The following is a 27,833-nucleotide window of genomic DNA, read 5'->3' on the forward strand; positions in this document are numbered from 1 at the left end:
CAACCATCCCGAAGCTGATCCATATCATCATCAAACACAGCCTCTTTCAAGGCAGTCTTGTCGTAGGTGTTGATTGTGTCCGAATAAGGGTACGGGCTGAACTCTCGGGCTCGGGGCCCTGAAAAGGCGCGTGGAGGCTGAGTATTAAGTAGAGAGGTTTTGTTATCTAGAGCCATTCTTCCTCCTTCCACAACATCACTGCTTCCACGTCCATCGCTGGCAGGTGCAGCTATTCCACCATCTCGAGACACCTGAAGGGACCAGAAAGAACAGGAATGGAATCAGAGAATCATAGGACTGCAAGGCATTTCAAGAGATCATCAGTTCCAGTCCCCAAACTCATAACAGGACCTAGCACCATCTAGATTGGGATGGGAAATAGTTTTTGTAGTGAGGCCACTTCAACAATGTTGGTAGTGGTCATGGGCCGGGAGGAGCCTTAGCTAGGAGGGGCAGGGCCTCTAGGCACCCCATGCTGTGGAGAGGAGGAGACTTTGCGTGCTCCCCCGTGGGTGGGGGAGCTTGGAAATCCCCCCTCCCCCCCCCCCGCCAGGGGTATGCAGTGCCCATAGGGAACCGCCTGCCATTTTGAACAGTTGGTGGGTCCCTCTGGCACTGCACATCCCTGGTGGGGGGAGGTGACTTCTCACGCTCCCTCACTCCAGTGGTCTCAATTGACCTGGGGGTGGGGGCATGTCAGGGCGGTACACAGACCAGATCTGGCTCATGGGCCGTATCTTCCCCACCCCTGATCTAGACCACCCCGACAGCTGTTTATTTAACCTGCTCCTAAATATCTCCCGTGATGGAGATTCCACAACCCCTCAAGGCAATTTATTCCAGTGTTTAACCAACCTGACAGTCAGGAAGTTTTTCCCTATTGTCCAACCTAAACCCCCCTTGCTGCATTTTAAGCCCACTGTTTCTTGCCCTTCTCCTTCTTCCTTGTAACACCTTTTAGGTATCTGAAAGCTGTTGTCTTGTCCCCTCTCAATCTTCTCTTTGCCGGAATGAATAAACCCAATTTTTTCAATCTTCCCTCACAGGTCATGTTTTTAGACCTTTAATCATTTTTGTTGCTCTTCTTTGGACTTTCTCCATTTTCTCCACATCTTTCCTTAAATGTGGTGCCCAGATGTGGACACTGTACCCCAGCTGAGGCCTCATCCGCACTGAATAAAGTGGAAGAATTACTTCTCTTTCTTACTTACAACAATCCCGCTAATATATCCCACGATGATGTTTGCTCTTTTGTGCAACAGTGTCACACTGTTGACACATATTTAGCTTGTGGTCCCCTATGACACCTAGATCCCTTTTCAGAATACCCCTTTCTAGATAGTTGCTTCCCATTTTGTATTTGTGGAACTGATTGTTCCTTCTAAATGGAATAATTTGCATTTGTCCTTATTGGATGTCCTATTTACCTCCGATCATTTCTCCGGTTTGTCCAGATCGTTTTGAATTATGAGCCTATTCTGCAAAGCACTTGCAACCCCTTTCAGCTTGGTATCATCTGCAAACTTTAAAAGTGTACTTTCTATGCCATTATCTAAATCACTGATGGAAATATCAAACAGAACCCGACCCAAAACTGATCTCTCTGGAACCTCACTCGTTATGCCCTTCCAGAACAACTGTGAACCACTGATTACTACTAGCTGGAAATGGTTATCCAACCAGTGATGCACCCACCTTATAGTAGTTCCATCTAGCTTGTATTTCCCTAGTTTGTTAAGGAGAAGGTCATGTGAGACTGTATCAAAAGCCTTACTAAAGTCTAGACATACCATATCTACTTAATCATTTTAGATTATCCTTTTAATCTTGCCAAAGATGTAGCCTTTTACATTTTATACTAACAACCACTAAAATAGAACCAATCATATATTTTGCATGTAATCTAATTTGATGATGATTAAGATGTGACTATTATCTCTTTTTGTGCATAATGTCACTATTACTGCCCCAAAAGATTTCGATGCTGCAAACTTGATGACAAATCAACAAATACAATGTTACTAGCCACTCCTAAGTTCGCACAAACTCCGGCAACTTCGCAAAACCCACAAAAAGATCATTAAGCATGCTCAGGAACAGATATTCTTGAAAACACAAAGTTTCAAAAGGAGCAAAGTGAAACTCTGAAAAAATGAAGATGTGTTTTGAAGTAGGTGAAAATTCTACCAGTAACTTTACAAAACCTCCACTCCTAGTAGCAAGGGAGAGTCAAGTCTCAATTATAGCGTAATGAGCATAAATTGATGCCAAATATTTCTTATGATGAATTTTTAAAAAGTCTTCCTAAAGGCCAGAGAATGCATGCCTTTGAAATATACTTGAGTGACACAGTGCTAATCTGAATTTATCTTTTGCCCATTAAGAAGCAGAAATTTAACTGGCACCTTTTAATCACAAGTAATTCCAGTGACTTCCAGGAGACCGCATGCTATGTAAAATATTATCCATGATTTGAACCATAAGTTAATATGGAACCTTCACATAAATTAGCTACAAATAGAGGGAAACAATTCATGCATTTTGAAGATTTGTATCTTACTTTTCCTGTTATAAGCCTTAATGCATGTTCCATGTAGAGAAATCCTAAGGAGTGAAATTGAATTTCTTTCTAAGTCCAAACTCCCACTGAAGTCAAGATAAGTGAATTTCAAATGGAGTTTGACATGAGTAAGGGTCTATAGAATTTGCCCCCCTATGATTTTAGGATTAAATGATTATCCATGGCAAAGAAAATGAAGGAAACAATTCCAAATCATGACCAATTAACATACAATACTATCCAGAAAAACAAAGCGTTGCAAATGGTGTTTTATAATTTCATTAACAGCCTACTTACATCACAGTCTTTCTTTCCATCACGCTTGATTGGTTCATTCAGATCCTCTTGACTACGGAAACTAAACTTTTCAATTGCCTCTGTGACTCCACGAAGAGAGCTGTAGATTTCTTCCGAATTTAGGTTCTCCGTGTCATAATCCAGCATGCTAAAAGGTCAGATGCATGTTGTAAGTCATCACATATCAAAATCAGAATCAATTTTTGACCTTGAATAACATTATTGCCAGCTTGAAACGAGATGAGTTGGAGTTCCATTTCTAACAGTGACTTGGAACAAAATGTGGACAGAACTTAGGCAGATTTTGGGCCCAATTTCCTTTTCGCACAGATGTAATTAATGACCAGTTCCATTGAGTCAGTGGAGTTAAAGTGGTGTCAATGAGAGAATTATGTTCACTCTTCATTAAATTCCACATAAGTGCCCTAGTTTTCATAGCAAGATACCTAGCCCCTCAAAACAGAATAATGGCATTGTTAAATTAAAAAAAAAAAAGAATATGAGAATTCAAAGAGTTGTAGTATTCGCTGATTTAATGAAGCTTAGCTTTTAACTTTCACATTAAAGGTGTAAAATATCTTGTAGGTCAAAGGATTCAAACGTGGAAGAGATACTTAACTTGAGAGGAATGATTACATGGACTTGACTATTTTATTTAAATTCCTAAAGTAATAAAAATTAACACTTGCACAGTTAGTCTCTTAGTGGAAATTTATTACCATTGAAGATGATGCTGGGAAAATGGATCTCTCTAACTCAAACTAGATTCTTGATCCCATCACCAAAGCATTAGAAATTCTTCACTTTTGGTGGGCATATGAGAGTCCCTGGACTTCCCATAAGAGCCCTCTGAAATGGCATCCTTTGGAGTTTCACAAGAAAAATTACTCTTATACAAGGGTAGCAGGTACAAAAGGTGTAGGGAAAAAAATGGAAAGAAAGATGAGCTTCTGCCTGCTCCATAAGGAACATGGAGTTATCAGCAGGACTCTGTTCTGCTCAGGGGACTGAGTCTGTAGCAAGGTCTAAATCAGCACTTACAAAAGGTGTTTCATGGAGACATACAGTTTTTCTGGAGAAGCCTAAGGGCTCAGAAAACAAGAAGCAAACAGCAAAAGGATTTAGAGATATGTGCATCATCAATTCTCTGGGCAATAAATGGCAGAAGTGGACTCATTGTGTGCATGGGTGAGTTTCAGTTTGTGAACAAATTTAAGACATGGTGGCTAAGAGGAAGGTGCTCAGAGTGAAATATTGACATCATCCTGTCACAAAACAAAGAAATGGCTTGCAGGACGGAAGAATTAGGAAATGTGAATCTTCTTTTGACTTGTGAACACGTAGGCCATCTTTCTATAGAACACAGCAGAACATTATCTAGAACCTCTCCTTGTTTCTAGAAGAGATTTAAGAACTTCAAAAGGACAAGATTTCGGCCTCTTGAATCCTTCAGAAACAAAGAATCTTAAATTAGATATAACCCTTGGTTCTGTCAATACACGCACTCAGAAACAACAGCACAAGCATGAGCACTAGTACAGAACGTACGTCGTATGTTTTGGCAAAGAAACCAAAGGACCACTCCCGATCTCTGAACAAACAATGTCTCTGAGGCAAGGTCTGGCTGGAAGGAAATAGGAGACTCTTTAATGGGTTGGTGTCTGGGAACAAAACATGCTTACGAACCGTAAGGAATTATAAAATTGCAGACTTTTCAGACTAGCAAAGGATGAATATAGTTTTTAAGACTATTCTAAAATGCAAGGTGTAGGTGCAGCCTGTACAAATGGAAACAGAAGGCCTTTTTGGGTGGACATCAGATAGGACTCAAACTAGTCTTAGTTGATCTTGACTTTAAAACAAGATGTTGAACTCAATCATCTTTCAATCAAAGATAGCAAGAGCTTTACAAATGGTTAAATGAGTAACGAATCACTCCTTGAGGTAAGTGCATGTCAACATTATTATACCTCTAGTGCAAAGAGCTAAACAGACATGGAGTGGTTACGCGATTTGGCCATGGTCACGTGGTAAAAACCCAGTAGACTCAAGAACAGAATTCCAGTAATCCTGACTCCCCCCTCTTCTGCTATAATTATTATTCCTTCCCTTAAAGGACAATACTCATGTGATAAATATTGAGCCAAATTTTGCCCTTGCATATGCATACATACCTCAAAAAATAAAAATTTAAATTGAAGTGAACCAATTCCCACAGAGGTGGTCAAAGCAAAGAATTTGTGATGCCAAAGTAATAAAGCAAGATCTGAACAAAGAGGAACAGGTCTGTGTGAGTGACAGTGGTTAGGAGTGTTCCTTGTGGCACAAATTTAAATGTTATAAAATGTAAAGACATCAACTGATTCGCATGCCATCTGCCTATTTTCGTAAAACAATAGTGAATCTGTGAAAGAGATCCCATATCATGAGTACAGTTTCGCATTTTAAATGAAAGAATACTCTATATGTGAACAAACACATCTATCCATTTGCCAATACGTGTTTGTTTACTATATAGGTAATATGATGGATACAAAAATAAATGCAAGATGGATCTATACCTACCTTTCAAAAAACAGACTGACAACCACAACAGGAAAAATAATACCCATGCAGAAAACTGGAAGAGCCACAGGATGAACAAGAAGAGATGAGTAGAGATAAGCAGTGTTTAGGGATGTCACAACATTATTTTCCATCTGCCACTTGTATCAAACACGATGTGGCAATTTACCAATCTTGCTTTCTTGTCCAGTGTTTGGGACGTATTTTATTTTCTAAAAACAGGGTTTTTTAAATAGTGACACAATGCCCCGAGTAACTAACAGTTTAGCATTCTTATGCAGCACCCCATAATTTTGTCTGCTTGCACTTCCTCCTTTCACTTTCAAGCTTCTGGATGGTGTATTCTTCAACGTTATCACCTTGTCACAATGGGTATATCCTAGTGTTTAGTAATCAGAGGGGAATCATAAAAGAATTTCATCTACAAATTCAATAACTTGGCCAACAACTTTTGAAAATACTGTTTTTTTTTAAACTTCCTGGTTAGGGGAAAAATAAAACAGTCATAAGAACATAAGAATAGCCAAACTGCGTCAGACCAAAGGTCCATCTAGCCCAGGATCCTGTCTGCCGACAGTGGCCAATGCCAGGTGCCCCAGAGGGAGCGAACCGAACAGGGAATCATCAAGTAATCCCTCCTCTGTCACCCATTCTCAGCTCCTGTCAAACAGAGGTTAGGGACACCATCCCTGCCCATTCTGGATTATAAGCATTAATGGACCTATCCTTTCTAAGGCAATTTCCATTAAAATCAGGAGTAAGCAGTCAATGGGAGTTTTGCTGGGGGAAAACTGCAGGATTTGAATGTATCAAATTTAATTATCAGTTTTGCCTGGGTTCCTAAGTAAATGCAGCAATTTAAATAAGGCATGTGTATGAAGAACAACGTTTGATCCAAAATTCCCTGAAATTTAATTCTGTAATTCTGGTTTGACATACTCTACAGGTAGAAGCCAGAAAGGGACAAACCAAGGGCAAATGCTCATCTTACACAGTTGTAATAGTTGCTGAAAACCTCTGCAACAGTGACATTCAATTAAAAAAATGGTTTTTTGTGATGCTCTATAGTCACATGGGATACCCTACGATCCTTGTAGGCAGGCAAGTTCTGCAATATTATATGCGCATGCTTCACCTTCACAATGCTTTATAGGCATGAACACCTCACAACATCCCTGCTTGCATTTGCAAGTGCCACTCTGTGTGCATCCATGCATAGTTCAGATGGGTAATTTAGGTGCCGTTGTTTGAAGAGCTCGCCTGTAATGTGACAAAGATATTGGGTACCGCAGTGGTCACCAACAAGTAGATCGGGATCTACTGGGAGATCTTGGAGCCTCTGACAGGTGATCCTGACTGGGAGGCTATAAAGTGTGGACATTTCAGCTGCCTATGCACCCACGGCCATGCTTCTCCTGCCATCTGCCTTGGAGTGCCCCCTAGAAACCTCCTGCTTGCTCTGTAGGGTGAGGGAGATGGAGTGAGCAAGGCGGGGCCTCCAAGAAGAGGTGGGGGATGAGCTGGGGCCAGGGTATTTGGTTTGAAGTAGATCCTGGGTTGCACTTAACTTAAGTGATGTTGTGCTTATAAAGGTTGGAGGCCACTGGGCAGTGTGGTACACTCAGAACTGCCAACACTAGAGAATTATTGAGTTCTGCATTGGAATTCAAACTGTAAGAAACATAAAACAGGAGACTGAGTTTTCTGGGAAGCTTGTCTCAGACTTTTCTCAGTGCTTTGCTTTCCAGTGTAATGAAAGAACGACACAAATGCCAACTTCAGTCTCTGTAAGTTAATACTCTGATTTCTAGCAGCCGAGAAAGCAGCTAGTTCAGTCACACTAGGTTTCATAGACCACCAAGAGCCTGGGGTTTATTCTCCTCTGGATGAAAGTCTCCAGAAACATCCTGACCCATTTTGAGAAACTTCCATCATGTGAAAGGTAAATAATATTGTGACACCTCAGACAAGTTGGTTTAACAGGTAGCTTGTTACCTGGGCGAGTAAGAGCGTCTGAAAGTCTTGTGGGAAGGAGCAGTGGGGATGGAGTTAGGCTGAGAAAGGGGAGGGGGGTGCTTCGACAGCCCGTCTGCACTCCAACCCCAGAAACGACTGCAGTGATCGGGGGGGAGGGGGAGGGAGGAAGAGAGAAAACAGAGGGAAAAGGGAGGAAAAAAAACTAATCTGAGTGGCTTAAGTGTTCTCATGCTTCCTTGGAGAGATAAGAGAGGAAGACAGAGAGAGAGAGAGAGAGAGAGAGACAGAGAGAAAGACAAAGAAATTTAACAGAAACAAAATGAGACAAGAATACTCCATTGATCTCCTCAGGTCATTGCTTTGGCCTTAAGTGTTGCTTTAGATGTTTATTGTTATTATTAATGATTTACGCTGGCCAGTCCCTGCCTGTTTTATTCAATATATTTCAAACACAGAATGTAGCTTTTAAAACACAATTCCTAAAATAATGCAAGTGGACTATGGTATAGGTGCCGGGATTCAACCTCTGAGCAATTATTTTAGACAATGGAATTTAGCTAGAAGAAAGCTAGGGGAAGAAAACCCGTAAAAGGGGATTGAGTAAAATTGGTTTGCAATAATATCTGGTTCTGTGTGATGGCTCACAGTAAAATCCTGCAGTCTATACTCAGGCAAAATTTCCATTTACATCAGTGGGTGTTTAGTTTAAGATGTTCCTGGTCCTAGGACAGTTCTTGAGCTACTCCACTTGTTTCATAATCAAGCAAAATTGGATGCAACTTCTTGTCTGCCTCTCTATCTATCCACTAGTTTACATTCTACATGTTTCCAGATTTCTGTTCTAGAGCTGTAGGAGTATTCAGCATGCCACTTTGTTTCTATTAGGTTTGATTACATTGTATCTGAAAAAGTCACATTCCCATATACATAAGTGAAAGATGCTGCAAGACTGGAAACAGATACAAGTAAGAAATCATTCTAGTGCACACCACAGCAGTGCCATTTAAAACCCTGTTTGAAGAGCGGTGTCAGGAAATTCACTCTTTAGCCAGGAATCAAGCGACAGGTTTTACAAAAATGCAATAGTTGGCAAGAATGTTGCTTTGAAGAAAAAAATTACAATAACCATAAAGTTCCATATCTTGCCTCCCACCTACCTGTAAGGCGCATTGCTGGATAATACAAGCTAATTCTTACAGTATAACCTTGGTTATTCTGTTAAGATCATTCCAATTCTTCCCCTCACCCAACTCTGAAGTTAGGAAAGCTTCTTTTTGCAAAGGAAATACACTGATGCTTGGTCTATACTACAGCCTTATGTCAGTAACTATCTTGCTCAGGGTGTAGAAAATCCACATGACTGGGCCATAAATTATAAGAAACATAAGAACATAAGGACATTTAGTCACATACTTGTTCCCAAAACATAAGAACTAGGGGTCATCAAATGAAATTAATAGGTAGCAGGTTTAAAACCAACAAAAGGAAGCTTTTCTTCACGCAGCATATAGTCAACTTGTGGAACTCCTTGCCAGAGGATGTTGTGAAGACCAGGACTTTAAGGCTATGTCTACAGTGCACGATTATTTTGGAATAAGCTATTCTGAAAGAAATACTCCAAAAAAGCTGATTTTGAAATAGTGCCTCTACACTACAGGGAAGCCTGGAAATTAGTCCAAGGCAGGCTCCCCTAATATGGACACGCTGCCTCGATTTAGAGCCCCAGGAAGCACCAGGGAGTAATTACTTTGAATGGCCTGGGGGAGGAGCTATTTCACAATAGGAACAGTGAAGCATCCACACTACTACTATTCTGAAATAGCTATTTCGGAAGAGGCACTATTCCTTGTGGAATGATGTTTACAAATGCCAAAATAAGCTGCCCGTTATTTTGACACTCGCATAGTTATTTTGGAATAATGGACATTATTCCGAACGCTGCTGTGTAGATGTACCCAAACAGGGTTAAAAAAAGAACTAGATAAATTCATGGAGGTTAGGTTCATCAATGGCTGCTAGCCACGATGGGTAGTGATGGTGCCCCTAGCCTCTGTTTGTCAGAAGCTGGAAATGGATGACAGGAGAGGGATCATTTGATGATTCCCTGTTCTGTTCACTCCCTCTGGGCATCTGGCATTGGCCACTGTCGGCAGACAGAATATTGAGCTAGATGGACCTTTGGTCTGACCCAGTATGACCGCTCTTATGTTATGTTCTTATATTCTTACTAAAAGACAGTAAATGAAGCAGTGAATATCAGCTGTTTTATAAAGACCAAAAACAAATATAGTAAAATATCATGGATTTAGAACTAGATGCTGCATGCAAGTACTACCCTTGTTGCATTTTTAGCCACAGGGACACAGAGCTCTTGGCCTATAATTTCCCATGCCAGAGATTCAAAATCTTAACATCCCAACAAGGAGAAGAGGAAGTACTGCTACTGGGATTGTCTGTCTGAAGGGAAATCCTAGTACTTTTATTTGGAAAAATCCCTGTTGAAAAAACACTTCCCATCCTTAATGCCATATTTGATGACTCAAGTCTGGCAAGTTCTAAGGCTGGCTCTGTAGTGAAGCAGATTTAGGGATTTGAAAATGTATTTAGATACCCTGAAATGTTTGGCCTTCTGAAGAGTACACATTTCTGTTGCTCGGCTCTGGATGGCAAAACGTCACTGATACCATGATTCCTGACACAAGGCGACTCAGCCACAGAATGACTTCTTGTGACAACACTTACAGCAACCAAAAACGTGCCCAATCTAGCATCAAGAGGTGTAAAGTAAAAAAACGAGAGAATTATAACACACCGTTCTCTCTGAACCTCTATCTTCTCTGCTCTAATAGCCTTGTGGTATCTGGCAGCAAAACCCCGGAGCATGCGGCAGGATCAAGCCAGTTGCGATTAATACTCCATGGAGACATTTAACAGCACAGCACTAGGTTGTAATGGCTTTGACTTCAAGTACACTACAAATCTGTACGGTTTTTAGTTTCTATACGCAGAGCCTAGCAGCAACCTTCACAATCTCCCATGCCTGAGCATCCTCTTTCAAACCACCCTCCTCATCCAGCCTGACACCAGCAGCAGAATACTGCACTTCCAAAATCCAGTCTCTCTTAATGGAATAGCATCCTTGTAGGCAATGTACCATCTAGCCAGGCACGCTGCTCAAGCAGAAAGTGCTGTCCTCACAGAGGGGGCTCAAACCAAAGCCCTGAATCTAAAACACACCAACTATTAGACAGTGTTTGAAAAGCAAACCAGGGCCCAGACTCAAATAGCATGGGTTGAATCTCTCTCTAGCCATTAGACTTGAACTTTGAACACAAGTATGTGATTCTGCGGAGGGGTTGGTTGTGAAGGAAAATGCAAGATGTTAAGCATACACAAGACTGATGTTCCAGTTTCACTATCACGTATATAAGAAGCAAATACCCACCATGCATTATTATGCTTTGTGTATGTATTTGTCAAACTCTGCTGAACTGAATTTACCATTTTATACTCTTGGCTTTAACCATCCGATTTGAAGAATGACATTGTAGAGATGCACATTTAATGGTGGAACACTTTAAGATGTTGTAATTATTTAATTAAATTGCTGCATTACCTTGGAGACAGTCCACCATGGGAACAGTTGGTAGGGGAAGTTAGGGGGCTGGTTCTGCTGCTGGTGTGTCGTGAAGGAGTCCGGCCAATAGTATTGCTAGGAGAACCCTAATACAAAAGCAGGAAGAAAAAGGTTAGGGAAATGCTTATACACACAGGAGGAGACAAAAAGAAAATGAGCCCAAATTCTGTTTTTATTTACTCTGGACAACAGTAATGACACAATGGGTGAAAATCAGGACAGACTTAGCCACATTCTGATTTTAGTTTATCTGTGTTATTTACAGCAATTGATTTCAATAAGATGAATTGAAAGCATAAACAAAAACAGGATTTCACCCAAACTCGTTAGTAAATTCCAATATTTTCTAGCCTGAGAAGGCGACCCTTTCACAGCCCCGTGTAATGTGGGCTCCACCCAAGACACGTGTGTTCCTGTTGCATTTGTGTTTCAAAATCTACAAATGCAAGGAGTGTAAACATGTTTCGGGTGAGCTCTGAAAAATACGGTTCATGCAAATTTGAAAAAATTGGCCCATGAAATGGCTGGTTAAAGAGAAGGAATAGCACATAAAATCAAGTTAACGTGGATACCTTCCAACAAGCCATGAAACTCACAATTTAAAAAAGCATATTTGATACTTTGTGCTGCTGTTTCTAAAGCGATCTTGCCAGAGAAGTGGTTTATCAAGTTATTCAACTTCTGAAACACAATTCCTTGCATTATAAGTTATGGGGACCTTTATTCTGGTCATTGACAAGTTATTTTAATACATTTATGATTTTCATATTCTGGAATGTCGTTCTGGATTTTGTTTTGTAACTTGAGACAAAACTGTACGATAGCAATTTTCAGCCTGATTCTCAACTGCCTTGCAGAGCCATTTACCAAATAGCAACATTGGTAAAAAAAAATGCTTCCATTCTGACTGGGTAGTACTATATACACCAGGTGCAAGGCACTGGAGAATGCCACCAAGAGCACAGGTGTGTTCAGCACCCTGCTTCCTATGGACCTGATCCCACAGTCTTTGCTCAGGCAAAACTCCCACTCAAGATAATGGATGTGCAAAGATCCCAGGACCTGACCCTGTCTGAATTACATGGGATTTCAATATAAATAAGTTGTTACAGTCAAGAGGAATTGAGTCAAAAAATATTGTGGTACATGCAGAACTGAGAGAGAGAGAAAAAAAAAGGATTTACCAAAAAAAGATTCTCTCCTACTTTCTTCCTTAATAAAAGTATGTAAAGGCAGCATATAAACTCAAACTATAGGCTCACTGGTAAGAGCTGGAAAAGACCTACTACTAGATCAAAGTTTTAGTTCCCTGATGGAGAACATAAGATATTAAATAGGTTTCAACTGGCAGTGCTGAACACAGAGTTTGCAGGACCAAAAGCTCAAGAGGAATGCTTCTGGTGGGATTCTCAAAAGCAGCCCAGTATCCTAGACACACAGGTCCCATTATTTTCTAGATTCCTAAATCACTTAGGTGCTTTAGAAACTCTCTCATGCAGATTAAACCTAAAAAGAGCTGGTAGGATTGCTTTAATGATCACTTCAATACAATGTCAAACAGATGCCACTGGGTCATAATGCTGCTAGGCAGGACTGGAAACATGCTACTGAACAGCTGAAACATCCGTGAACTGTCATCTTCTGCAGCTCTGCTCTTTTCTATGGACATTAGCTGCATAAGCATCTCACCACGCTAGTGTTACTGGAGTTCTTGAGGTGGTTGTGGAGAAGCTTGGTAGCACCGTCCTGGAATGTTTTTGGCAAGGCACCAAGTAACATCGTAAACTCAGGAGTGTTCAGTTCAAACAATGAAATCAGGACTATTTGTGCTGCCTAGAAAGAAGACAGAAAGGTAAAAACATCAGTCAGTTCATTATTTCTGAGAGTTAGAATATTCTGCATTCTATTAGAAAGGACCCTTGCAGTAAATGTTACAGACTTTTCATTTAAACAGAAAATTAACATACGAGACAGACACACATCTACCACACAGCAAGGAAGCACTGTTGAAATTAACATTTAGCAGTTATGTTTACAATGCATTGTTACATGGACAAGATTTGTTTTCCAGGCTTACAGAGCTGCTCGTTGTTACAGTAATAAAGTCTTACGGTTTCCTGCCCTGCAGGGTGTTTCCACTGAACACCAATAAGCTGCTGCTAGACACAAAAGAAACCAAACACAAAACAGACTTCTTTGAGAACACAGTAACTGTAAGACTCCAGGACTGCAGCTTCTTATCTTAGTGCGGAAGGGACAACTGCTCTCTCCACCCAAGAGATCCACTAAACCTATCCATCAGAAGAGAATCCCCACTTTGCCTTTCACATATTAACCCTGTATTGCAGCCACCAGTCTTAAGGGCAAGGACAACCAGTCAGGGCTGCTTCAAAGACTAAAACTGGCACAAGGGGGAGGAATCCTCTTCCCCCTACTGTGTAGTGTGTTGCATCTGCAGCTCCCTGATAGACAGTGGGTGAAATCCTGGCCCGCCTGAAGCCAATAGGAATTTTGCCATTGACTTCAAAGGAGCCAGGGTTTCACTCCATGTGCCTAAGTAGTCTTGGAGATGATTCTTCTAGATGAAAAAGCAAACCTCATTCAATCCACATGGCAATGGATAATGCTGGGCAGAAATGGCTTTTAATGGGAACATTTACAGTGTAAATAATTGCTAACAACCAGCTCCAGTACTGCCTGGGCAAATTACAGTCACATGTCCCTCACCGATATGGCCTTGGACTGTACACCCAGTACAAAGTGTCCCAATTCTTCTCTCTCCCCCCTTGCTCATTTTATGAGAGTGTGAAGTGATCTTATAATTACCAATTCTGTACAGTAGAAGAAAACAACTAAAAAGAAGCTGCATCAATGAAGGACCTCTAAAAAGAGTTCTTTAGCAGCATGTTCTCCACCCTCTTATTAGCTGCACACATGACTAACCTCCAAAGTATTTCTCTGGACAAAAAAAGGGCAGTCGTTGGGGCTCCCAACGTGAGAAGCCAGGTTACATGTGCTTTGATTAAGGAAGCTGCCCAGACTCTGCAATCATAGACATTTGGTTTAGAAGCTTTCTTGAGACTTCCAAAGAAATGAAGAATATCTTTAAAGGCATTGTTAAAACAAACTCATGTATTCCATTCCTTTGACGGTAACTGCACTTTCCATTGATTCAGCTGATTCAAAACCCAGGACATCATTTTTAGTAAATTAAATGCTTTAAAAATTGCATATAGTTTCTTATAAAATGGAATCCATTGGTAGAGGAGGAACTTGGGTACACAGAAACCTTTCCTAGCTAAACAGAATGGGAGTGCCCCATTGTTTCAGTATGAAAACTAATTTTATTTAACTTTCCATTCATTAGGCTTAGAACTTAATAATAAGGCCCTGCATTAAAACTGCACTTTTCAGCTGTAGATCTGAAAGCGCTCTTTAAAAATGGAGAAGCAGCAGCATTGGCCATTTGACAGATGAATAAATGGTGACAGACTGGAAAGGACTTTTGCAGGATTGCTTAGCAAGTCGCTGGCAGAGTCAGTGAACAAAGGTTTCCAGCTTTCAGTTCCATGGCTAACCAAAGAGTTTGCTGGCTCTCGAAGAAAATTCCCATTCACTTCTACAGAAACGTGGCCTGCAGTGAATTACTTAACACTAAGAGTCCCAGGGTATGGAAGGAGGGGAGAAATTATTTTCCCTTGGTACTTTACTCTCTGAAGATTCTAACTCCAGACTGGTCCTCCTCTTACTTTCAATCAGCTGTGCCAGGGAGTTTCTTTATCCTGTACCCAATGGGGGACATGTTTTGTTGTCTCGCCTGGTACTTGGACCTTTAGTTTTCATCATACTATTTTCTGAAATGAAATATTACTGCAAATGAAAGCCCCCAAAACAGAAGAGTCAGCATACTGAACTGAATGAAAATGATAATCATGGCAAAATATACACCCATTCACAAAATCATGCACACCTGTGAATTAGTAATTAAATGGTTAGAAATCTACACACAATCACTAGTGCAACTTGACAAGCAAACCTCAACTTCAGTGAGACGTGAAAAAGACGGGACATGAGCAATGGTCTCAGGATAAGACCAACTGTTTAAAAAAAAATCCACTTCACATTTTTTTTTAAATGTCTGATCCTGCAGTCCTAACTCCGGCAAAGCACCCACTGCAATTAATGGGTGTTTGCCAGAGTCAAGCCCACAGGACCAAATCTACAAACATCACCTCCCAATTTCTGTTAAGTTACACTTGTGCTGCTCTGTAGATTTCTCTTATCACATACCTCTTTCCATGGTAGGTTTATTTCTTGCATAAACTGGGCCTGCTCCTGTCATTGCTCAGCGCCTGGAGTATCCACTAAAATTAACAGGAATTCTAGGAGGTGAGCTGGAAGCTACTCAAAGATTGGGTCCAAATTTAGGGCCAAACTGTGCCTGGACCTTGGACAAATGCACAGGGCATGGGAAGGATTCAGGAAGCTTTTCCAGTCCATATATCCCCCATGAATGGGCCAGGCAGTCCTTGAAGCTGTATTACATAGAGAGAAAGTTCTCTTGTAATGCTCACAGGGACAGGAAGGAGCTGAAGCAATAGCAGAAGGGAATTCAGAGTTCTTTGGGAGATGGGACTGGCACCTTCCCTTGGTGTTCTACAGCACTCCAGGATAACTCAGCTTTTCTGAGCGCAATCCTTATTAGAGCTCCAACAGGGACAATATGGCTTTGCTTCATCCTTACACAGACTACTGCCTCATAGGCACAATCTGACTCTAATGTAGCAATCCTGAGAACACAGATGTGCTGCAGACAAGTCCTGTTTCCAAGGTCATCACATTTTTTTGCCATTGGCTCCTTCCCCTTTGCATTTATTATAGCCTAAGTATTTAGAAAAGCTCTCTAGTGTTAGGTATGCAAATGTCCAGTTAGGAGCTTAACTGCTACTGGCCAACTGGGCCTCTAACAAGGATAGCATTTGGTCAAAGGGGAGTTGTAGTTTATGTGGCACCAAAAAGGCATTAGAATGATGTACCCTATTCCTGAGATGTGAGACCTAATAAGTGCTCCTTGCAAAATCCAAACTACCACCAGTAAATGGTAGCTCAGTATCAGCACTGAGAAAGTACTAAGGTTCTGTGGTTTTTATTTCAACCTTAATCTGTGAGAGGCAGCTCTTTTTAAACAATACTCACTCACAGCTATTTTTAACTGTACTTTTTGGTTTGTTTATTGCAGGAGTGGACTGCAATGCAAACCAGGGTTCTGCCTCTAGCTAGGATTTGCTGTCCAAGATTCAAAAGACAATGTTCCGAGCATGCTCCAGCCAAGCCAAGTAGGCCTAAAGTTGGATTTACTAAGTGGTAAAAGTTTTACGGACAAGGTTGGGCTGTGGGTGCAATTTTCCTCTCCCATTTGAAGGGGGCAGAAGCAGCAATGTTGATCAAAATGAGTAATTTTCATTGCTATTTCACTGCTATCATTTTAGGTGCTAATTTTTCAAAAGTGACCAGGAATTTTGAGTATTTCGGTTTTTGTGTGCCCAACCTGAGATGCCTTCAAGGGGCAGGTTTTCCCAGGGGTTCTCTTGTAAGGGGTCTCAAATTGAGCACATTACTTTTGAAAATCTTGGCCCTAATCACTATTCACTGGACAGCATCATAGTGAACACACACACACACACACACACACACACACACACACACACGGACAAACAAATTCAGTGTGTACTTGCTTCACAAGCATTGCCCATGCAACACTCCGGCTCAGGACAGGAAAGAGGGTATGACAGGAATCTTCTCTCACCTTTGTGCCCCTGGCTTCTGACTCTGCTTCAGCATTGTGCAAACTGAGCACCTCTCCTGGCAGGGCCAGATAACTCAGATATTAAGGGTCGCTGCCAGTTTAAACAAGAGCAGCACCCATGAAGTTAGTGTCTGTGTATGTTTTGTGGGGGCTCTGACTCCATGTCAGGATGTTGGATCACACAATGTGGATCTGCTACTTCCGTCGTTCCCTCAATCGTTATTCCCTTACATGTTCCATGAGCTTTTGCCTGCTCACAAAGTGCACTGGCTCAGGACACTGCTGAACTGAGGATCGACCTTGCCAAAGCTTTGCTATCCAACAGCATCATCTGACATGAATATTAATACTCAATGTCCCATTCTGCACTTAGAGGAGTCGGTTGGTTGGTAAGCCAGATTCACTACGTTCCGATGTGCTGCATAATCGAATTGCAATATACAAAATAACTTTGAAACCAAGTCTGGCCCCTTCCAGTTAAAAGAAATGTCACGTTGACATGGGAGAAGTAGTTCTTTTTAGGAAAGGAGTAGGATCAGTGTCCTGAGCTTAATATTCGTGACTTGAGAAATCCAGCCAGCCAGCTCATATAGAAAACTGCAGTGAATTTGATCCCCAGTAGCCATATCATTCCCATGAAGCTGCCGGGGGAGGCTGCTCTAACTTATACTGGGGACTAGCCTGCCCCACAGTCTGTCCAGTATGAGAGAAGTGAAAACACCAACTTTGTGCCAACTCTCCTGAGCTGTGCACTTCTGAACCACAGCCAACAAACTGGGCCAGACTTTGCCCAGCTACAGCTTTTGGACAATAGGGTTAATAGAAAGACACACTAAAACCAAACTATTATTTCACACACACATATCAGTCAGGCATCGCTTTTTCAGGCACCCGGTTAATGTCTCCTTACATGGCTAGACTGTATTAGACATCTAAACTGCAAACAGAAGTGTATTTTGTGATTAGCGTACACCGCTTTGAGTCTACCTGTTTACATTTCTCTTCCAAGTTTCCTTCACCAGGCCCTGAGGAGGTTGTAGTTGATCTAGCTGGCAAATCCTCACCTACCCAACTATGCATGGTCTGGGTTCAACAAACAGGAAAGGTGATATTATTTAATAAGAAAGCACAAGATTTTCAATAGCTAGCATCTAAATACAATATATATTCCAGCTCCTTGCATGAGACGCATCTTCAGTACAGGCTGCTTTCCTAATTTGGGATTAATAAGAAAACACATTAATATTTGACTCAACGAGCAGGAAGATCCTTGTCAAAGAGATCACTGGGTGAAAACTAATTTGCTTTAGATCTCTGGCTTTGCAGCATTAGTTAATTTTTCTCAAATTCTTCTATTATAACATCCCACTGCAAATGTCCAGATATTAACTAATTAAACACTGCAGCCACCATTTGGTAAGAGTGATTATCACTTTTACACACAGCAAAATCAAGAGAGAGATTTGGGTGATATTGTCAAGTTCAATGTGAGTTTAGAATTTGAGAATTTCTGACTCTCAGTCCTATGTTAGGGAAACGGTTAACAGATAGCACTTAACCAGTTAACTTGTATTAACTTAGGTCCCAATGCCTGGCCCAGCTGTGGCATAGGGTCCCTTGACAGCCAGGGCTGCTCCAGTCCAGTGTGGCTGGCTGCAGCCTGAGTTAACTAGAAAGAGCTGGTTATTCGATAAGTATATCGATAAGTGTTGTGCTTACTGGTCAACTGTTTAACATCCCTAAGCTCAATGCATCTTGCAGCATGCATCAGGCAGTGGGAATGGCTATCTGTTCTACAGTCCCATTGTACATTATTGTTTTATTCTTACTTCAGCCAGAAACGATAAAATTGTGTGTTTGTTTCTTTTTTCCACCACCTAAGTGGTAAACAGTAACCTGGCATACTAGCTGTAAATTGTAACACACTTTACTTAAATACCACCATCTAATAAAAACAATGTGTTGTATGAAACTGCTTTTAAGTGAAAGGATCCTAAAGTACTATGAAAATCAATAATGGTAATTGTAAGGAAATTATTTACTCTAGAGACTGTGCTGTCCAACAACCCCTGCCAATTTTCATCTTTGCGCTCATTAATGTAAGAAAATCTGTTTGTTTTTTAAAGCATAAATAAAAATATTTGGATTCACACAGCAATCCTGCCTCAAATTCTAAAGAAATAGAAAATGGTCACCCAGTTTTTGGAAACAAGACTAAGTGTAGGGAGATGTTTATTTTCTAACAACATTAAAGGAACCCAAGTAAACAAATGCCAATGTTGAGATTTTTATTATAGATTTTCTCCTTCAGTTGCTTGGGAGCATCGGGATAACACTGAAGGCATTAAAAATGCCTTTGAACTTGGTAAACCTTTAAAAAAGCGTGGAACTCAGCACTACAGACACACAACTAACACACAACTTGAGAATCTAACTTACTTCAGGAAACTGAAAAGTGAAAGAGGGACAAAATACTGTTGTATAAAGTTGCCTCTCCTTGCAAAAAAATTTGTATTGTGTACCAATTGCGTGTGTGCATTCTGCTTTTGCACACATATGCACACAAAACAAGTACATGTATACACACAGGAACTGCCCAAATCGCTGAGGTACAAAGTGAGTACCCAGAAGCAAACATTTGACATTTGGTGCTAGTACAATACTGTGTGATTGTCTTATTTGTTTAGCACCAACGTGTATCTGTGGCAGCTTCCCGGAAATCCTATTTGAACCCTCAGAGCAGAGAGAGACAGAGACAGAGACAGAGACAGAGACAGAGACAGAGACAGAGACAGAGACAGACTGACTTTTGTATCTGAAAGATCATTTTTACTCAGGAGTTCAGCCCTTCTGCAATCTGTGTAGAGAACCCTGAGACCCAGAAAGTGAGGACAGTCTGTTGAACCAAAGGAATCTCTTTCTAATATCTGCCAATTGGCAACAGCACTGCCAATATTCTCTATCCTGATGCAATCTCAAAAAGGCAAGACGATCACTAGCTGTTGCTCAGTAACACCTTCAGCGTGCATGCCACAATTACAGTTCATTAAAAGCCTTCAGAGACTCCTTTGCAGCAGGGCTTTTAATTAAGTCACAGCAGTGCTTCCTATAAGCCTGGCATCGGGTATGTTGCACTTCAGTGGATTTTTGCCAGCCCAGTCATGTCTTAAACATAGCGTGAGCAGCACCGTGGAAGTGCCGCTAGAGTGGTTTTGCAGACAAGTCTGTTAGCATTTTCTTAGCAAAGTTTGTTCTTCTTAGCATCACATAGGTCCTTGTGTACCCGACATATTTACTCACCTTTCAAAGAGAGCATTATGTAATATCTGTATTTTAACCAAACTCTTTTCTTCAGGTTGCCACTTCTAACCCTTCTTTCGAAGTGACAGTACCCACAGCTGTTAATATATTGCTTTCTGCACTACTGTCTTTAATAGATACCCTGGTGCACTTCCTTGAGTATGTGCTGGACAGATATCTCCTGGATTTATCCGATTCCCTTGGTATACCTTTTAAATGGTTTCCTTCTGCTACAAAAGCCTTTCACTTGTTCTTGGCATCATATCTTACTTTTCATAAAATGGACTCATGTTAGATCCAAGACCTGTACTCTCTCCCTTTGTCATTCCAGTGCCTAAAAGAATCTTTAATGGGTTTCTGGATTTCATCTCAAAAACTATGTTGGCTACCGGCGTGTTTTAGTCCACATGGGCTGGTGATTAAAATCTACACTAGCAATAAAATAATTAATATAAGAGACTGATGAAGGCTCTATATGGTGGTAAATTTCATCTTAGTGTGAGTTAAAGTGACACTACCCAGTCTTGTGCTTTTTCCACTGTCTTTTCAATGGCTCTGTCATCGGAGTTGAATCCAGTTCTTCTCAGGTCTCCACATAGTTAACTAGAGTGTCCAAGAGGGCCAGTGAAGTTCCATGAATGTTGAGGACACTTTGGCCAAAGCTCAGTTTGAAACTAGCACAGTTGAAAACGCAGTGTCCTGAGTTCTCAGACAAACAAGTAGGGCACAGAATGGTACTGTATGACAAAAGGATGTCACATAACATGCAACAACTCCAGGCTTGTACAATAAACCTCCTTGCGTTTCCTCAGCAGAAACACTCTAGGGACAGACAGGCCAGAGAACTGAGAGATTTTCTTCTTTGGGGAACTTTTCCAAATCCTGGTCCAATTGAAGTTGCTGGGAGTTTTGTCACGGTCATCAAGGGGATCAGGATTTTACTTACTAGCAGGACAGCAGGCAAAGTGTCACGTAAAGTACTGGCGTGTCACCTGGGGAGGCCTGGTTCCTGTTCAACCTGCACAAAAACTTGTTTTAAATGCCAAGGCCAATGTGTTTTTGCATACCTTGTCATTGTTCTTCATGGTGTGGGGCAACCCCACATTCTGAACTAACCATCTCCGTCCCACGCAAGCCTTCAACACACAGCTTCTGTACTCGTAAAATTTACCAGAATCTAGCAGAACTGATGAGTTATCTACCTAGGGTCAAAATGCCTTATCTGCGACCAATGGAGTCACAGCAGAGTTGGACTGGACCCTGCATAGCACAGAAAAATTAGCTTAATTGCATTTAAGAATATTTTTCTGCACAGAGCGCAAAAACCTCTTCTGCAAAAAGGATCGGAAGAGAATATGCAAATGAGAGTGCAATATATGCCAACGAGTGCTATATTTGTAGTGTAACCGTAGCCTGAGCCTTTAATCCAAACTCAAGGGGAGGTTTGCCTAAGTACGGACTACATGGTAACTCCCCTGGAAATATCAGTAATCACATGACGATGTACTGCTACCTGGAATTTACCCACATCACTATTATTTGCAGTGCAATTTTGTGTCACTTTCCCTGAATGGTAATAATAATACCCAGCCCTTAAATAGAATTTTGTTGTCAGTAGCTCTTCACAAAGTGCTTCACAAAGAGATCAGCCTCATTGTTCTAATTTTACATATGAGGAAACTGAGGCACAGTGAGTGAATGACTTACTCAAGGACAGGAAGCAGGCTAACAGTGGAGCCCCTAACAGAACCCAGTCCAATGCTCCATCTACGAAGGCACAGTGCTCCTGAACAGTGTCACCAATGCAATCAATGTTAGTGAAACTGACAGAAATTTACATCCTTCCAGCCATAATTTACCCTCTACACACAATTCCACTGCATCTGAGGACAAAGTTTGATCCATGCACCCCAAAACCCGCTTTGCACAGAGACCATGATCTGTGATGCAAAGGACAGTTTTTGTTCTGCACACAGGATGGTTTCTAGTACGGTTTCCAGTAAGTTACTCCTAACTCATGTGCAGCAGAATAAAAACCCTCCAGGAGAAATATTTAAAAGCAGGAGGAATATTTACTCTTCAACACTCCGGTAGTTGCCCGTTTTAAAAATTAAGCTCAACAACAGTTTTGTGCACAATTTACCACAGTAATAGTTTTTCATTGTGAACTAAACTTCAGTTTAGCTTCATTTCACTGAGAGGTGGAATCATCACACTTCCCAGATACTAAGTGGTGCTAACTCTACATTTCCTCAAAGGAGATCACAACTATTTAAAGCTCCAGTGAGTCATAAGTTTAGGCTTAGGCATTATCTATGCACAAATACAAACCGCCTCAGGAGACACAGCAGAATATTTCATATGGAGGGAGGGGTTGCCTTGTATATAAAAGGCGTATACACCTGCATTGTGGTTGAGGTGGAAATGGGAGTCAGACTTGTTGAAAGTCTCCGGGAAAGCATAAAAGGGGTTAAAAAAAGCCAAGAGTGATGTCATGGTAGGGGTTTACTATAGACCACCTAACTAGGATGAAGTGGAGGAGGCTTTTTTTAAACATCTAACAAAATCATCCAAAGCACAGGACTTGGTGGTGATGGGGGACTTCACCTATCCAGAAGTCTGTTGAGAAAATAATGCAGCAGGGCATTGATTATCCAACAAATTCTTGGAATGTGCTGAAGACTATTTTTATTTCAGAAAGTGGAGAAAGCCACCGGGGAAGAGGCTCTTCTAGATTTAATTTTGACAAATCGAGAGAGACAGGTTGAGAATTGGAAAGTGGAAGGCAGTTTTGGTGAAAGTGATCACAAAAATGACCAAGTTCGTGATTTTAATGAAAGGTAGGAGGGAAAACAGCACAATAAAGATAATACATTTTCTAAAAGGCTGATTTCAGCAAGCTCAGGGAGTTGGGCAGGTAAGATCCCGTGGGAATCAAGTCTAAGGAGAAACCATTCAGGAGATCTGGCAGTTTTTCTAGCAGACATTAAGGGAACATGAGCAAACTATAGCATTCCATAGGAAAGATAGGAAACATGATAGGAGACCACCAGGGCTTCAACCAGAAGATCTACAGTGATCTGAAACTCAAAAAAGGGTCCTATAAAAAGTGGAAACTAGGTCTAGGGAGGAATAGGAAAACAGCCTCACAGACATGTAGGGATAAAGTTAGAAAGGCCAAGACACAAAATGAGACAAAGGGTAACAAGAAAGCATTCCTCAAATACATTAGAAGCATGAGGAAGATCAAGGACAGGGTAGGCCCATTACTCATTGAGATGGGAGAGGCAGTAACAGAAAACTGTGGAAATGGAAAAGGTGCTAACTGCCTCTTTTGATTCAGTTTTCTCCCAAAAAAAAAAAAAAAAAAAAAAAAGGATTAGCTGCAATTGAATAGCTAATATATCAAACACCAATGAAAATGAGATAGGATCTGAGACTAAAACAGGGACAGAACAAGTTAAAAACTACTTAGACAACTTAGATGTTTTCATGTCAGCAGGGCCTGATGAAATGCATCCTAAAATACTCAAGGAGCTGGGAGGGGAGATGTCTCAACTATTAGGGATCATCTATTTCCAAAAACTCATGCCCAACGGGAGGGATTGCAGAGGCCTGGAAGAGGGCAGAGACAAGTGCTAGTCTATAAAATGGGGAATACGGATTACCGGGGGACTTACAGATTGATCATCTTAACTTCAATACCCGGAAAAGGAGCAAACAATCAATCTATCAATTTGCAACCCCCTAGAACAGTGGCTCCCAAACTGGGGGTCAGGGTTGCGATCCCCTATCAATGGAATCACACGAGGGTTGGCTTAGACTTACTGGGACCCAGGGCTGATGATGGAGCCCCACAGCCCAGGGCTGAAGCTAAAGCTCAAGGGCTTCAGCCCTAGACAGCAGAGGTGGGGTTGCAGGCCCCCTGCCTGGGCTTGAAGCTCTTGAGCTTCAGCTTTGTCTTCTACCCCACCCCCATCCACAGTGGTGGGGTTTGGGGTTTGGGCTCCCCCCCCCCCGGGACAGTGGGGCTTGGGTGGGCTTAGACTTCAGTCCCCGCCATGGGGTCCAAGTTATTTTTGTTATCAGAAGGAGGTCATGTTGCAATGAAGTTTGAGAACCTCAGACGTAGAAGATGTTGTCCAGACAAATCATGTCAAACCATCCTAACAGCCTTATGGATTGTGGGTGTGCATGGAGGAAGGAAAATGGTAGATGTGGTACATCTTGACTTTAGAAGGGCTTATGATCGGTGTTCCCTCTAATCCTTTCCATCCATGTGTGGATGTTTTCCATGTGCAAAATAATTTTTTTATGTGCACCAAGGAATGTGCACCACCAGCAGAAACACAAAACCTAGCTGTTGGCGCTCTGCTAATCCACTGGGCAGCATATGAATCTCTCCTGAGCAGCAGCACAAGCGCCCAGCTTATAGGGAACATTGCTTATGATACCGTCTTGCATGACATTCTCATTAATAAATTATAAGGTGGGTGCACAACTGGCTGGATAAGAGATCTCAGAGGGTAGTTCACAGTCAAGCTGGAAAGGCACATCAAATGGGGTCCTGCAGGGACCAATCCTGGGTCCAGTTTTGTTCAATAGCTTCATAAACGATTTAGATAATGGCATATAGGGAGTAAGTACACAGATGGAACCAGGCAGGGAAGGGTTGCAAAAGCTTTGGACGATCACATTATAATTTAAAATGATCTGGACAAACTGACTAAATGGTCTGAGATAAACAGGATGAAATTCAATGAGGACAAGTGCACAGCGCTCCCCTTAGGACAGCCTCATGAACGGAACACACAAAATGGGAAATAACAGCCTAAAAAGAAGTAGCACGGGCAGAATGTGGAGATATCAGTGGCTCACAAGCTCAACATGAGTCAATAGGGCAACACTGTTGCAAAAAAAAGCAAGCATCATTCTGGGACACATTAGTAGGAACGTGAGCAAAACACGAGAAGTCATTAATTCTTCCGCTCTACTCTGCGTTGATTAGGTCTCAGCTGGAGTACTGTATACAGTTTTGGGCGCCACCTTTCAGGAAAGATGTGGAGAAATTGAAGAAAGACCAGAGAAGAGCAGCAAAAATGATTAAAGGTCTAGGAACCGTGACATGAAAGCTTCTTCAATTAGTATCAAGATGAATTATTTCTATTACTCCAGTCAGGGCCTCGCTGTCTCAGGCGCTATGCAATAGTCAGGAGACATCCCCTGCCCTGCAGCACTTGCAGTCTGAGACCCTGTCTACACTGGGAGCTTAGTGCCAATGTAGCTACCATGATGTAGTTGCACCAGTGCAATCCCCTACTGTACACACACTGCACCCCTGGGATGCATGGTTTGTCCATAGGAAGCGAAAGCTGTTCCCAGTACATAGGCTGTGTCAACTGAGCCGGTGGCATCAATCTATTTCCTGCTGGACAAATGACCACAACGGTTTATACTAATTACAGTCTCTGAAGCGCAGGCACTTACTTACTTGGAGGCTTAACACTCCTTGTCACTCTCCTGACGGCCCCAACCACGCCTGGCTGGGGAAGGGGGAAGTCTGCATTTCTGAGATCTGTTCTGCAGTACATAAGAACGGCCATACTGGGTCAGACCAAAGAGCCGTCTAGCCAGTGTCCTGTTTCCTGACAGTGGCCAATGCCAGGTGCCCCAGAGGCAGTGAACAGGACAGAGAATCATCAAGTGATCCCTCTCCTGTCACCGGTTTCCAGCCTGACAGAGGCTAGGGACACCATTCCGACCCATCCTAGCTAATAGCCATTGATAGACCTATCCCATGAATTTATCTAGTTCTTTCTTCAACCCCGTTAAAGTCCTGGTCTTCAAAACCTCCTCTGGCAAGGAAGTTCCACAGGCCAACCATGCGCTGTGTGAAGAACAAACTTTGTTTGTTTTCAACCTGCTACCTATTAATTTCATTGGGTGACCCCTAGTTCTTATATTAGAGAACCTCAGTCCTAAGGGCTGGCAAGCTGATCCCCGTTGCATACACTAAATTCACCAATGGACTAATCTTTTGCTTCAAGCTCCACTGGAATAAAAACAAATCTTTTCAAGGCAAAATTTTGGGAATGGGTTCTTTGTTCCATGATTTCTACATAACACGTGTGTAATCTGGGTTCTTCTGAGCAAGTTTTGCCTGTTTGAACTGGCCGGTGATCGTTCAGCTCATTAGTGAATAACGAATTTAACACTTTCATTGACTGCAACCTTGCTAGAGACAAGGGCTGGTGTTTCTGCATAAAACTTTTGCTGCTGCTTACTAGTGTCACATCCATTTGCATGGTGTCTCTCCTGATGTCAATGTGTTATCGCTCTATCTATAAAGTCAGCAGCTCTCTGCCAAAGGAAGGTAAGGATTATATGCTCACTCTACTCATGTTTACTAACCAAAATTAATATTTTGCTTTAACTGGGTAACCTACAATAAAGTTTTTCTGCCAAGGGTATTAGCCACTCAGTGTAGGCTTTAATAAAACAGATTCAGTCATCTCAGATCAGTCTCCAAGGCAGAGTGACAATTATTATTGTTTAGTTAGAATTCACCAGCGGTTGATATTGATCTCTCTGGCAGATGAAGCTATGAACTTCTTCCCAACATACACTGGCTGTGCATCTTAATACTGGAATCCGATTGTCCTATGTAGCCACTTTTCAGCTGCAGCATAGAGGCTCTTCATTCAATTTTGCATGCAGCAATGGTGACATCTAATGGTGGAAACATTTTTTTCCATGTGCAAGCCCCAGAGATTTTGCCTTTCACATCATACTTCTAGTAGTTCAATAGAGAGCTACAAGCTTTACTGATGTACTACAGAATTCACTCCAGAACTTCCCCTCTTCCTCCTGTCACCATGCAGTAAGGTAACCAGACTGAAATGTTTGGCGTCCAGGGGAAGCCCAGAGAACAAGCATGCAGTTTCATTCAATTCTTTCTGATGTAAAATGGATATGCACATTCCTGACTGATTTGGATCTCGTCTGAGGTTTAAACTGGTCATAGCTGCTATTCAATGTTCACCCTTCTCAAACAGAGGCGTATGGACTGGCTTGGCCACGTCTCACGTATGTTGGATGGCCGAATACTGAAGGACCTTCTCTTTGGTGAACTGGCGTCTGGAAAGAGGCCGAAAGGGCGACCTAAATTGCTATAAGGACACGTGCAAGTGTGACCTCAGCGCTCTCTCTACCAGTGCGAACACCTGGCATTCGCTTGCCTTGGACAAGTATGCCTGGAAACAGGGAATGAAGGAAGCTCTTGCTATGTATGAAACTACCTTTGTGAAGGAAGCAGAAGATAAGAGAGCCCTCAAGAAGATCCGTGCCCGTGATACCAGAGCGACATCTGCCTACTGCTGCTCACAGTGCGGAAAGGACTGCCATTCCTGGATTGGACTGCACAGCCACAGAAGACGCTGCTCGAAATCAGTCCAGCAGGGGCGCAAAAACCCATGATCCTTCGGGATCGAAGGAGGCCTACGAATGAGCTGCTATTCAAAGCACAGACTGTTCTGCTGAAGCAAAGTGTTAACTGGCACTTCTATGAATAAGCTCTAAGGCAGTGGTTCCCAATCTTTTTTATACTGTGAATGGGTTTACTGGTCCACAAGCTTTTGGAGGACTGGTAACATATTTGCATATTCATTAAGCAAATGATGAATATGCAAATA

At 41.8% G+C, this 27,833-nt stretch overlaps 1 protein-coding gene across 23 annotated transcripts in view; it reads right to left on the minus strand.

Annotated features, from left to right (window-relative positions):
• CLASP1 (cytoplasmic linker associated protein 1) overlaps positions 1-27,833 on the minus strand; it is a 250,612-nt gene that overhangs the window by 18,211 nt on the left and 204,568 nt on the right. For 14 of the 23 annotated variants that reach the window (XM_089779647.1, XM_089779645.1, XM_089779643.1 and 11 more), the window contains 5 exons: positions 17,830-17,925; positions 12,726-12,869; positions 11,016-11,122; positions 2,858-3,005; positions 5-251 (listed from right to left, as the gene is read on the minus strand). In XM_089779647.1, coding sequence (XP_089635773.1) covers positions 5-251; positions 2,858-3,005; positions 11,016-11,122; positions 12,726-12,869; positions 17,830-17,925 — 742 coding nt within the window. Of the gene's footprint in view, positions 1-4; positions 252-2,857; positions 3,006-7,417; positions 7,535-11,015; positions 11,123-12,725; positions 12,870-17,829; positions 17,926-27,833 lie in introns of all 23 variants that reach the window. The other 9 variants (XM_089779650.1, XM_089779651.1, XM_089779648.1 and 6 more) reach the window with 2 other exon arrangements.

This window comes from Pelodiscus sinensis, chromosome 7, assembly GCF_052426305.1.
Source record: "Pelodiscus sinensis isolate ZL-2025 chromosome 7, ASM5242630v1, whole genome shotgun sequence".
NCBI lineage: Eukaryota > Metazoa > Chordata > Testudines > Trionychidae > Pelodiscus > Pelodiscus sinensis.